General features: G+C 40.9%; 1 protein-coding gene across 11 annotated transcripts in view; it reads right to left on the bottom strand.

Annotated features, from left to right (window-relative positions):
- The window catches only part of pcdh15b (protocadherin-related 15b), a 1,349,261-nt gene that overhangs the window by 155,978 nt on the left and 1,178,846 nt on the right, over positions 1-14,437 (bottom strand). For all 11 annotated transcript variants that reach the window (XM_080205457.1, XM_080205459.1, XM_080205466.1 and 8 more), the window contains 2 exons: positions 11,204-11,344; positions 10,958-11,070 (listed from right to left, as the gene is read on the bottom strand). In XM_080205457.1, coding sequence (XP_080061583.1) covers positions 10,958-11,070; positions 11,204-11,344 — 254 coding nt within the window. The remainder of the gene's footprint in view (positions 1-10,957; positions 11,071-11,203; positions 11,345-14,437) is intronic.

Here is a 14,437-nt window from a genome sequence, read left to right as displayed (position 1 = left end):
CACTTCAGTAGACTACAAGCAAACATGGATACAACCCATATTAATGCATTGCTAATATAGAAATCAACACATCACTAAACCACTATGAAATACAGGCACAAATCCATAGATTTGTGGAACACCAAGGATGTGGAGATGCCGGCGTTGGATTGGGGTAAACACAGTAAGAAGTCTCACAACATCAGATTAAAGACCAATAGGTTTATTTGGTAGCAAAAGCCACTAGCTTTTGGAGAGCATGCTGCCCCTTTGTCAGGTGACTGGAAGTTCTATTCACAAACTGGGTACATAAAGACACAAACTCAATTTACAAGATAATGATTGGAATGCGAGTCTTTACAGGTAATCAAGTCTTAAAGGTACAATCAATGTGAAGGCTCCAGAAAAGATGTCACCTTCACAACACACGACAGCGCAGAGTCGCTGAGCAGAGACTGATAGCCAAGTTCCACACACACATGAGGACGGCCTCAACCGGGATCTTGGGTTCACGTTACACTATCTGTAACCCCCACAAATTGCCTGGACTTGCAAAATCTTACTAACTGGAGACAATACACATCTCTTTAACCTGTGCTTAACGCTCTCTCCACTCACATTGTCTGTACCTTTAAGACTTGATTACCTGTAAAGACTTACATTCCAATCATTATTTTGTAAATTGAGTTTGTGTCTTTATATGCCCTGCTTGAGAACAGAACTCCCAGTCACCTGACAAAGGGGCAGCAAGTGCTCCGAAAGCTAGTGGCTTTTGCTACCAAATAAACCTGTTGGACTTTAACTTGGTGTTGTGAGACTTCTTACTGTGAACACTAAGGACACAGGGAAAAACATTAGTTGGTGACATTGTCACATGGAGCTTCAGTGGATTATATCACAGAGAGCAAAGGCAAATATTTTACTTTTGATTCTCCACTCAATGACTTCACAGTCACGCCAATGGCAGTGTGAATTGGAAGTTCAGCTCTTCCAAATAGCATCAAAAACTTGGGAGTACGTACTGCCTTATAGCATTGTTGATGGCGCGTTCCATCATTTTCCTGATGAATGAGAGTAAACACAGTGGTGTTAATTGGTTGGTTTGGATCTGTTTTGCTCATTCTAGACAGTGCACAGACTGGGCAATTTTCCATTTTACTGGGTACATGCTATTGTTGTAGCTGTAATACAGCAGTGTGGTTAGGAATAAGGCTAGTTCTGGAGCACAAATCTTCAACACTCCAGTTGGGATATCAGTTTCTTTCCCCCCCCTATTAACTTAATTAATTGAGTTCAAATTCACCTGTTGCAATGGTGGAATTTGAATAATCTTCATCAGATGTCAGTCCAAACTTCAGGATTACCCATTCAGTAACATAACCATAACATCACAGTATCCAATAATGGGCAACAGGTGAAGGGGGGCTTGGTATGAGTTAGGAGATGACAGGGAGAGTGAGAGGAAGAGATGAGAAAATATTGGGGTCAAACTTTTCCATGGCCAATTGAAAACCTGGATTGTAAAGAGGTCTAGGAAGAGATTTTGTTTGAATCAACCTGTCTATTTATCTTGAGTTACCTTTAGAATGGGGAAAACAGGAGAAGGGAAAGGGGGAATGGCTTATGAAGAGGGAATATAACCCTCACAGAGTCTGGCTGAGCCTCCCCTCTCTGACATACAACAAATGGTTGTTCTTGTAACTGAACATTTGCATTTTTATAAAAGTATCTGGTGCAGAGGCTAACTTCCTCTGAGAGATAGAAGTCTCTCAACATCAAATCAAAGTCCAACAGGTTTATTTGGTAGCACAAGCTTTTGGAGTGCTGCTCCTTCATCAGATAAGTGGACAGTTGGGTTCACAAACAGGGCATATATAGACACAAACTCGATTACAAGGTAATGGTTGGAATGCAAATCTTGAAAGGTAATCAAGTTTTTACACGTACAGATAACGTGAGTGGAGAAAGGGCTAAGTGTCTGCATGGTCTCGCCAATGTGCCAACTTGGTACATCAGCGAGACCATGCAGACACTATGACAATGGATGAATGGACACCGCTCAACAATCACCAGGCAGGAGTGTTCCCTTCCTGTCGGGGAACACTTCAGTAGTCACGGGCATTCAGCCACCGATCTTCGGGTAAGTGTTCTCCAAGGCAGCCTTCAAGACACGTGACAATGCAAAAGTGCTGAGCAGAGACTGATAGCCAAATTCCACACAAGAGGACGGCCTCAATTGGGATCTTGGGTTCATGTCACACTACCTGTAACCCCCACTACTTTGCTTGGGTTTGAAAAACTTACTAACTGTCCTGGCTTGAGACAATTCACACCTCTTTAACCTGTGATTAACCCTGTCTCTACTCGCATTGTCTATACCTGTAAAGATGTACCTACCTGTTAAGACTTGCATTCCAACTATTATCTTGTAATTGAGTTTGTTTCTATATATGCCCTGTTTGTGAACCCAATTTCCGCTCACCTGATGAAGGAGCAGCAACCCGAAAGCTTATACTACCAAATAAAACTGCTGGATTTTAACCTGGTGTTGTGAAACTTCTTCCTGTACCCACCCCAGTCCAATGCTGGCATCTCCACATCATGGCTTCCACAGAGATGATAGAAAGTCAAATTCATCATGGGGGGAATGCTGCTATGAAAGTCTATTACTGTTTCTTGGGCTGTAATTTTTTTTATACATAAACATAATTGGTCCAAAGTTGGGTATAAAATGGATATACCCATCACACCTGTCTTTGCCTATTTTACAATGGCTGGAAGCAACCCTTTCATGGAACCGAAAATTGCTTCAGGCACAAATGTTTGAGGAATTTCTCCTGAGGATTAAAATAAAGATACAAAGTAAGACTGTCACTTCAATAGAATGATGTGTCACACGTACACACGAATATAATTTAAAGAGATAAGTCCTGAAATTCCATAAGAATCTTGCAAAACTTTCTCCATAATCCTGGCAGAAAATGACCATTTCTCGGCGGTTTACAGTCGAGGCGAGAAAACAATAAAGGCGTCAGAAAACTCTTGCACGTAGGAATCCTCAATGGACTGCGTATGAAGAATGCATTGATCAGAGACAATGCTGCATCACCATTTCTTCAACCAAAATTGTTTGTTATCTATGGCTTGTGCTGAAGTGTGCATGTCTGGATGTGTGGTTTGACTGTGACAATGATCAATTAGTCTACAGACATCATCTAGAACAACCTATCAGAAATGGGCATCGAGATGAGGTTACTGCCAACGTTGGGATGATATCAAGCATATTTACTGCAGCCATGTCTGATTTGTAAATCATTCTCATTTTGTACACTGCTCCATGCCATGGAATCTTTAACATCAATCTAAACCTCTGGAACAAGCAAGCAAATTTCTGTTCAAACTATGCCAGTGCAGTCCCTCATTACTGCCCCAGAATGGCAGTCCAGGTTAGAAACTCAGATCCTGAGATACAACTTGATTGCCTTACAGTGCTAGGGGCCCGGGTTCCATTCCCAGCTGTGCGGAGTTTGCATGTTCTCCCCACGTCTGTGCGAGTTTCTTCCAGGTGCTCCAGTTTCCTCCCACAGTCCAGAGATGTGCAGGGTAGGTGGATTAGCCATGATACATTTGTGGTCTTATGGAGATGGAGGAGCGGGCCTTGGCAAGTTGCTCTTTTGGAGATTCGGCAGGTTGAATGGTCTCCTCCTGCACTGTAAGGATTCTATGGTTGTATAACGTTTTGCTTGGGAGGCTTCCTTTTCTAATAAGCAACAAATTATTTGGGGCTCTAGTTGTATTTTTTTAAAATGATACACCTCATGATTTAGTTTACAAATGATGGCTTGAACAACAGTTTACAAATTATATCAAGACACCATCAGAAAATTTCTCTTTTAAGCATGATCAGAAATAGTCAGTGTGGTTTTGTCAAGGGCAGGTCGTGCTTTACGAGCCTAGTTGAGTTCTTCGAAAATGTGACTGAACACATTGACGAAGGAAGAGCAGTGGATGTGGTGTACATGGGCTTCAGCAAGGCGTTTGATAAGGTCCCCCATGAAAGACTTCTTGAGAAGGTGAGAGGGCATGGGATCCAAAGGGCTTTGGCCTTGTGGATCCAGAACTGGCTTGCCTGCAGAAAGCAGAGAGTGGTTGTGGATGGGTCTTTTTCTGCATGGAGGCTGGTCACCAGTGGAGTGCCCCAGGGATCTGTTCTAGGACCCTTGCTGTTTGTCATTTTCATAAATGACCTGGATGAGGAAGTGGAGGGATGGGTTAGTAAGTTCGCCGATGACACGAAGGTCGGTGGTGTTGTGGATGGTCTGGAAGGATGTCAGAAGTTGCGGCAGGATATAAATAGGATGCAAGACTGGACGGAGAAGTGGCAGATGGACTTCAATGCGGATAAATGTGTAGTGGTCCATTTTGGCAGGACCAATGGGATGAACGAGTACACTATCAAGGGCAGGAGTCTTAGCAGTGTTGAAGAGCAGAAGGATCTTGGGGTCCGGGACCACAGGACTCTTAAATCGGCCTCGCAGGTGGAGGATGTGGTCAAGAAGGCGTATGGTGTACTGGCCTTCTTTAATTGAGGGATTGAGTTTAGGAGTCGGGAGGTAATGCTGCAACTTTATAAGTCCCTTGTCAGGCCCCACTTGGAGTACTGTGTGCAGTTCTGGTCGCCTCACTATAGGAAGGACGTAGAAGCTATTGAAAGGGTGCAGAGGAGATTTACAGGATGTTGCCTGGATTGGGAGGCATGCCTTATGAAGATAGGTTGAGGGAGCTGGGACTCTTCTCCCTGGAGAGGCGTAGGTTGAGAGGCGACCTGATAGGGGTTTATAAAATGTTGAGAGGAATAGATAGGGTGGATTCTCAGAGGCTATTTCCCTGGGTTGAAATGGTCGCTACGAGAGGACACAGATTTAAGGTGCAGGGAAGAAAGTACAGAGGTGATGTTAGGGGTAAGTTTTTCACTCAGAGGGTGGTGAGTGAATGGAATCGGCTGCCGTCAGTGGTGGTGGAGGTGAACTCGCTGGGGTCTTTTAAAAGACTTCTGGATGAGTATATGGGATTTAATGGGATTGGGGGTTATAGATAGGTCTATGGATTGGTAGGTATTGATGTGATCGGCGCAACTTGTGGGCTGAAGGGCCTGATTGTGCTGTAGTGTTCTATGTTAAGATTACATGCCAATCCAATCCAATGCATAGCTTTCATTTATAGGTTACTGTTAATGGCATTATGATAGTCTTTAAGTTTCATAGAAATGTGAGTTATGGGTTCTTTTGAGTTACTGAGAAAGTCTCTTTCCTAATTAGCTTAATTGGCTCACACAAATTAGTTCTAATTAGTACAATTAATAAGTTATCACTCCAAGCATAATTATACATGAACCTAATTAACATAAAAATCCATTGTTGTAATTATTAATGAGAATGTGATATTTCTCCTGATGCAATGCCACATATTTTCTGCTCCTCTGCACTGTAAAATTTTGAAGGATTAAAAATAGATATTTTTAACTTTAGGAATGATTTAGAAACCAGACATGGCTGCACTAAATCGTACTTGAAATGATCCCAAGGATGGCAGCAACTTCATCCAGGTGTCCATTCTTGATAGGTGGTTCTAAATGATGTCTGTAGGCCAATTGATCATTATCACAGACAAACCACACATCCAGACATGCACACTTCAGCACAAGCCAAGGATAACAAACAGGAGTAGGAATCTTGGCTGACTTTAAGTGGAACAGCTCTACTGCTGCCTTGCTTAGTATCAACAAATATAAAACACTGAATAAATCCGGGGCTCTCTTTCTCTATGTAACTTCAGCATTAAACTGATTGGTGAATCATCAGGACGGCTCCATTGCAGACTTATTAGCACATTAAAAACAAGGAATTAGTATTGGAGGAGAGGAAAGTCTAGGAAAGAATATGCCACACACAGAAAGCATAGGTTTTATTTGAAGTGAGTCTGAAGGTTAATAACTAAGGCTGGATTGTCAAGAGGTCTAGGAATGCTTTTTTTAATCTACTTGTCCACATATCTTCAGGTACCCTGAACACAGAAAGGCTAGAGGGACAGTATTGGGGGGAACATCCTAAGAAGAGGGATAGCCCTCAACAAAAAGAAGGAAGATAGCCCTCAAAAAAGTATCTAGCATCTTTCACACACAGCCAATGATTGTTCTTATAACTGAAAATCTATATTTTTATAAAGTACTTGCTACAGACACTAAGATCCATAGAGATGGTAAAATATGGTAAAATGTAATATCCATAACATTTTGAATAAAGTCCGCCATTTAACAATGAATGTTTGACTTATGTATCAAGTATGCAAATTAAAATACATTTTTCTCACATCAACTTTATAACTGCAGAAATCTCTGATATACTTCTGTCAGCTGCAAGGATGGATGTGCCATAATGTAAATTTCTCAATGACCCTTGCAAACACTCTTCTGTGAGTAGCCAACAGGGATTCTTTTGGAAGAAAAGGTAGACAGTGCAATTCTTCAGTGATTAAACTTAATAGGCTTAAGGAGACTTTGGACAGTAAAGTCAAGTATGAAATCAGAATATTCAATATTGAAGCAAACTTTGGCATGTGTGGGACTTGATCATGATAATTCTTTCAATTGGCAAGTTATTGGCATGAAATTTAAAAATTAGTAACAAGTAGAAAGTAAAGGTGTTGTGGTCAACAACTGGGTTAATGCTAAATTAGAAAACAAAAACCTGTTTTTAATTTGTTCATGGAACATGAGCATCACTACCAAACCCAGCATTTGTTGCCATCCCTTCTGCCCTTGAGAAGGTGCTGATGAACTGCCTTCTTGAATTGTTGCAGTCCATATGGTGTAGGTATACCATAAAGTATAGTATAAGTTTTCAAGATTTTGACCCAATGACAGAGAAGGAACAGTAGTTCCAAGTTAGGATGTGTGTGACTTGGAGAGGAACATGCAGATTATGGTGTTCCTTTAGATCTTTTGCCCTTGTCCTTCCCTTAGTGAATTGTTGCAGTACATTTTACTACATACTAGGTATATACTACCAGGTACTATATGCTGGTGGTGGAGGGAATGAGTGTTTAAGTTGGTGGATGAGTTGCCAATCAAGTGGGCTTTTTTTTGCTGGTGTCAAGCTTGTGTCTTTTTGCTGGTTTTGAGCACACATCCAGGGAAATGAAGATTATTCCAACGCATTCCTGGCTTATGCCGTGCGGATGATGGCAGGCCTTGGGGAATCAGGAGGCGAGTTACGCTCTGTAAAATTCCCAATTCTGACTTGTCCTTGAAGCCATAGTATTTAAATGGCTGATCCAGTCAATCTTGTGGTCAAAGGCAACTTCAAGGTTGTCGATAGCAGGGGATTCAACTTCCAGGGAAGATGGTTAGATTCTCTCTTTTTTGTCACTTATTAGCCCAAGCCTGGATAATGTCCAGGTCTTGCTGCACCCAGGCGTTGACTGCTTCCATGCCTGATGATTTCCAAATGATGCTGTACATTGTACAATGATCAGCAAACAACCCCACTTTTGACCTAATTATGGAGTTGGCATAATTGCTAAAGCAGATTAACATGGCTGGACCAAGGACATTACTTTCAGGAACTCCTGCAATGTTTTCGTGGACCTAAGGTGATTGGTTTCCAACAACCACATCTTTCCTTGGCTGTATATGACTCCAGTCAGTGGAAAATGTTCCTCCCATTCTCACTGACTTCAATTTTGTTTGGGTTGCTCGTTGCCACACCTGGTCAAATGCTACCTTGGTGTCAAGAGTGATCACTTTAATTTCACCTCATGGCTTTAGTTTTTTTGTCTTTAATTGAACATCTAAACATGAATGTTTTTTGCATCAGATAAACACATCACGCATGAGTACCAAAATATAATTTATGCCATCACGGAACTTAATATTTTGCATTTTTTGAACAACTTCTAGTGGACTGTGTAGGGAAAAGTGGAAATCTTTACATTTCATTCAATTGCTTTACAGGGTTGCTATGGAACAATTACAAAAGTCCTATACAATCTGTTACAGTATATTGACTTTCTGCATAGTTCAATAATTATCCACTTAAAGCTAAGTGGTTATGTGTCAGATTGAAAATACGTGTGAGGAATTCAAATTTGCCATACTCGGTAACAGTAAAGTTGTTCCCTTTTTGGATGTTCTGAATGAAGGATTTCAGATTTCTTATAATAAAAGCAATAAAGCTGGTTATAAGACTCCCTGGATTCTATTACTTGGCTCCATTGGTATTCTAAACATCTGGCTAATGTATCAAACACCACAGGTAATAATAGTCAGTTGACGCAGTACTGAGCTTTCCAGAAGTTATTATTGCTTCCATCATCCATTCACAATCGGCAATGACCTTAAACTCACATTGAGGACATGGCACCAGCACAAACTGTCTCCCCTGCGCACCCATCTGTGACGAGACACCGCTCAATAAAGAGACCAGGAGAATTCCCCCAAAAAATCACTAGCCTTCCTTTTGATACCTTGTGCCAGTGTCACACAAGCCTTATGCTCAGAGGATTTGACACTGCAAAGCAAAAGGTAGCTGCAGGACAATACTTTCCCCAATGGTCTTTTTCTGATGAAATGATCAATTCATCAATAAAGAACAGATTGATCACTTTGTTGTACATACCACACTGTGCAAAGCTTTCCTTTGTGACTTGTTGCAACAGTACAAAAGAAAAATGGCCGTGATACAAAATCTAAATCAATAAAACAACCCCTTCATTGTTAAGATGCTGTGTCATTCTAGACAACAGTCAAACATCAGGGGTTCAGTGGCCCAGTTTGTGACTGACCACCATTTGTGCAATTTGAATTACTGGTTAAACAAAAAAAATTAATTGGTTATACTGTAATGATATAATTATATGAACAGAAACAGCAAAGCAATGTGAAATACTCCAAGAGCATTTTTTTGGCATATTAAAATATTAATTATTATTTCAACTCTATTATACGGAGTACATGGACTAGATAAAGTATGGCATATTAAACACCAACGTGACGCAACCAGAAGTAAGGCCAAAGTGATTAATGCAGCTAGCTCTTCATAAATAATGAAAGCATATTGAGAGCAACAGTACAAACCAGAGGTAAGCATCATAACATCAGAGTTCTGCTTAGGACAAAGCATGTAGCCGGGGTGGGGAGTGGTGGTTGCCTTTCAGATAGTTATACTGCTACTCTTGTTCAGAGTTATAAAGATTTGAATTTGAGATCTCTGAAGTTACAATCCTCCAAAACATATATAATGAATAAGATATATTACCCCCTGCCTCGCTCTCGCATATATACACACACCCAATCCCCAACCCTTTTGTGGAATGATCCGCTGTATTTTGGTAAGTCTTCATTCATTTCGGAGATTTAAAAAGCTTTTCACCATTTAGTGAATGAGTACGAATGACATAAGTGGGTAGGGTGCCATTTGGATAGGCTGGCAAGATGAATGCCAGTTGTGGGGTGGCAAGGTGGTATGCTAGTAGGGTAAGGTGGCAAGGCGGTAGGCTACCAGTTGGATTGAATGGCAGGGTGGGTAGTGTTGAGAGGTTGGGTCGAGGATCAGGGGAGGATGGAGTCAGAGAATTGGGTGGTCATATGTTCAGGGCATCAGATGGTCAGAGGGTAAGGTTGGGATCAGAGGGCTGACGGGGTGTTGGAGTGTCAGGACGATTGGAGTGTTGGGGTAGTTGGGGGGTGTCAGAGGAAAAAGGGCCAGATGGAAATTGGCATCTGGTGATGTGGGAGGAATTAGCTGCATAGTTACCCAAGAGTTAGATTGTGTTTTTCCTAACTAACATTTCCTGAAAATCCATCCAGTTCTGAGACACTTCGAAGGGTTTGAGGTGCAGGGGAATTGCCCACTAGAAGTTGAAACTTCTGAAAAATTCCCGCAGAGTCCTTGCATTGGGACTTTTGTGGGATCCCTAGAGCATCTTCCTGGTTACCTCTAGGATGCAACCATCAGAGACTGGAAGATCTAGACTAATTTGTCATGTTTCGGGTTTTCTGCCGGTCAGCCTTGAGAGGATCTCTCATGTTAAGTTTGCCACTTTCAAAGTTGAGCATGATAACTCAGGGGATGAAATCCGCAGAGCAGCAGAATTGGGCATTTAGGACTCAGAGAAAGGAAATCTGAACCAAGAATATTTTTGATGATGAAAATTAGGTTCATATTCCTTCATTTTGGGCTTGTAATTGTAAATGTTTATCTGAGTTCAACATGAAGTAGCAGGAACATATTCTTGGTTGGTTTGGTTGACAGACCTACTGGAAAATTACTGGATGGAGAAGTATAATATAACTGGAGTACATAAAGGAAAGATCAAAGGGACCAAAGTCAGCCAGTCAGCTAGGTCTAATGAAGAAGTCTAGTTTAGCAATGGGAAACTCAGTCCAGAGCTGATCAGAACCAAGAAAAGTTTTGCAAGTTTTGATATCTATTATATCATCACAGATATCACATTCTGCAGTTTAAAAAAATATATTTTTCTTGTTCTTGAGAAGGGCTCAATGATTAATTGAATCAAGGTCAGTTTAATTTTGTTATTTTATATTTTTAAGCCATTGGTGATATTTTTACCTCAGGTGTCCCTGGCCAATATTTATCCCTCAATCAACATCACAAAAACAAATTATCTCGTCATATTCACTTTGTTGTTTGTAGAATCTTGCTTTATGCAAATTAGCTGCTGGCTTTCCTACAGGTACAACAATGACTACATTGCAGAAGTGCATCCTTAGCCGTAAAGTGCATTGGGACATCCAGTGGTTATGAAGGGCACTATATAAATGCAAGTTTTTTTTTAACTTTCACTAAACAGTGGCAAGTGAATGACTTAATGAAACACTAACCCTTCTGAATGCATGTAAACGCACATAACAGGCCAGCATAATTGTCCCCTCCCTCAGTTTGCAAGTGAGAATAAGTACCTGTATTCCTCCTGTGTAAAACGCGGAATGACTGATGGCTGCAGCACAGTAATGTCGACTATCGTAGTATTGAACTTCATTGGTTCTCCATCATCATATGCAATGATTGCCAACTAAATGAAACAATGAGGAACAAAAGTCAGAAGCACTTTGCAAATTTGACCTGCTTCGTGCAGCATTGGTCAGCTAAAAAATGAAACAACGTTCAGCCTGCTTAACTTATTTTTGGTTTATTAGTTTCATTACCTTGAAAATTGTACTAGGTTCCTCATTCAGATTTACTCGGGTAAGTACACGTCCCGTGTCTTCCTCCACTTCAAATATGCTTGCACTATACGGAAATTCAATCATATCCACTTTATATCTAACCCTGTTTGCTGGGCTCCCCTGTATTCAGGATTAATGTAGAAAAAAAAGAGTGTAAGTTACTTTGTCCAAAATGGGATTAAAGTACAAAGCTTCTTTATTTCACCTGTTTAAAAATAACGAGGATGGAAAATTATTTGGTCATGGCAGCGGTAAATTTCTTTATGAACCGACCATTCAAATCCCATTATTGAGATCTCTCTGCCTGCCATGTTTGCCTAAATAACAGTAATTACATGTCAGAGGTAATTAACTGGTTGGCGGAGTGCTTTGTAATGCCCTGAGGATATATTGGAGCACCATGTAGACCAAAGTTCTCTTTGACTTTGTATTTTTTTTACAGTATTGAAAATGCACGTATTAATATAGAATTTAACAAACTTTTACTCAATGCATTTGATTCCTTTATGCTGGCAGATCATCCCACATGATGCCATTGTACTTCAAGATGAAATACATCAAATTCAAATTAAGATAAAATATAAAAAATGCAGATAAATACAGAAAGATTTCTTCCGAGGTAATTGAAGAAAAACATTTAAGGAGAACGTCAGACAAGATTAAACCTGACACAGGAACAGAAAATGTTGGAAAATCTCAGCAGGTCTGACAGCATCTGTAGAGATAGAGCCAACGTTTCGCGTCTGGATGACTCTTCGTCAGAGCTGACTCAAGTCAGTTAAGAGATTTGATAAACTTTTATCGTCATTAATAGCTATGGTTTCTATCACATGTTCATAACTGCATGCAACCCTAATTTGGAAAAACATTCCTTAAAATCTCATTGTCGCAATCTTTGATGAGAAATTGTCTATAATTGTCAGTGTCAACATGTCCCTGTAGCTGTTAACAAATAGACCTAACCTCATTGGGGCAATTTTAACTCACTAATGGAGTTAAATGGGGAGAATTGGGGATAGAACGAGAGGAGAGGGCTGGTGGAATGGGCCTGAGTATGATATTTTTTGGAGTTGATGTAGACTTGATGGGCTAAATGGCCACCTTTGACAAGAGATTCTATGTTGGGTTTTGATCAAGTAGGACATTAAATATTTGAAGTATTTTGAACTCAGTCCCAACCCGTCTCAAATCCATCCGCTTCCAGTTTTGACAGAGGAAGGGATGAAGAGGGCAGGCAACCATCCTGTAGTTTGGAGGTGGTCCCTTATTAATTTAATGATACTATATGCCTTTCTCTTCCAGTTTTAACAATGGCAGTCCGGGCTCCCCATGCCTCAGGAAAACCAGCAACTCAAGGGCATTCAGGATTACTAGAGGGAACAGGTATATTAAACACCTTTACAGCACTTCCGTGGGGTGGAAGGAGCAAGGGATCCTGCCCTTGCCCCCTCCAAGTTACCTTTCTTAAACTACTCACTGATTGAACTGCATCCCGCGCCATGATACAACATCCACCTGATGTCTTCCCTGCCCTGTGATTTTCTCTGAATCTCCTCCTCCCTCATCCTCAAGTACCCCTCCACAATCTTCTCCATGTAAAAGGGATCCGATGATCCATTACTCTGCCGTCAATCTCTTTAAGCAGCACTCTAATTCTTTACTGTCATCCCCCACTCTCTACAGATTCCCCCATCAATATTTCTTTGATGCCTCTGTCTCTCTCTCTGGCTCTGCCATCAATGAATCATAACTCCTAACCTCTCCAGGCCCTCAATCTCCAGTGATCTCTCCTCCAATCGCTCCAGGTTCCCCAAAGATTTTCTGACCTCCTTCCTCATCTGTCCATCACAGCTTTTGATCTCTCCCTTGACCCTCAATATTTCTGACCCCCCACCCCCCAATTCATCAATGCCCCCCTACCCTCCCTTCCAACTCAACTCTACTTCAGCATTGGGGCCCACGTTACTATGTGGGCTGTGGAAAATCAAATTAATTTTATGTTGAGATTTTCATCAAACTGAATAAGGAGTATTGAGTTATGACCCAAATATTCCAGAGGGCACTTAAAATTGAGTTGGATCTCTTGCAGAAAAGCACAGGAGCTCCCACTGGTTCTCCAGCTGCTGGGGAACTCCGCTAACGTTCCAGTGAAACCCGAATCCTAAAGGAATACTTTGTCATTCAGGAAGCTGTTTTCTTCAAATGATAGATGCTGAAATAATAAGAGACAGATTTAAAAAAAAATAGTGCCTTTATTCTTCGAATTACACTGAGCCCATCAAATATAAACCTGCCATTTACACCTAAAGAGATAACATTTCCCAATCAGACGTTCATATTCTATGACTATGAACAAATCATGAAGCCAGACTCTTGACAAAGTTTGTATTAATATTCCTCAACCTGTTCCTACACTTGGACAGCTTCATGTAGCTTTATACAGAGTGAAAAAGTTCAAATCTATTTTTTTTGACTTGATTTATTGCCACATGTATTAGTATACAGTGAAAAGTATTGTTTCTTGCACATTATACAGACAAAGCATACCATTCATAGGGAAAGAGAGAGTGCAGAATGTAGTGTTATAGTCATAGCTAGGGTGTAGAGAAAGATCAAGCTAATGTGAGGTAAGTCCATTCAAAAGTCTGATAGCAACAGGGAAGAAGCTGTTTTTGAGTCAGTTGGTACATGATTGCAGCCTTTTGTATCTTTTTCCCGACAGAAGAAGGTAGAAGAGAAAATGCCCGGGGTGCATGGGGTCATTGATTATGTTGGTTGTTTTTCCAAGGCAGCGGGAAGTGTAAATAGTGTCAATGGATGGGAGGCTGGTTTGAGTGATGGACTGGGCTTCATTCATGACCCTTCATCGTTTCTTGCGGTGTTGGACAGAGCAGGAGCCATACCAAGTTGTGATATAACCAGAAAGAATGTTTTCTACAGTACATTTGTAAAAGTTGGTGAGAGTTGTAGCAGACATGCCAAATTTCCTTGGTCTCCTGAGGAAGTAGAGACATTGGTGGGCTTTCTTAACTATAGCGTCTGCATAGAGGGAGCAGGACAGGTTGTTGATGATCTGGACACCTAAAAACCTGAAGCTCTTGACTATTTCCACTTTGTCCCCATTGTTGAAGTTACTGCACTTCCTGAAGTCAATGACTATCTTCTTCATTTTGTTGACATTGAGGGAGAGATTATTGTCATTGCACCAATTCA

Source organism: Carcharhinus amblyrhynchos, chromosome 17 (genome assembly GCF_965287045.1).
Source record: "Carcharhinus amblyrhynchos chromosome 17, sCarAmb.v2.hapA, whole genome shotgun sequence".
Taxonomy (NCBI): Eukaryota; Metazoa; Chordata; class Chondrichthyes; order Carcharhiniformes; family Carcharhinidae; genus Carcharhinus; species Carcharhinus amblyrhynchos.
The sequence above is the reverse complement of the archived record's forward strand: the minus strand, read 5'-3'. Positions and strand labels throughout refer to the sequence as shown.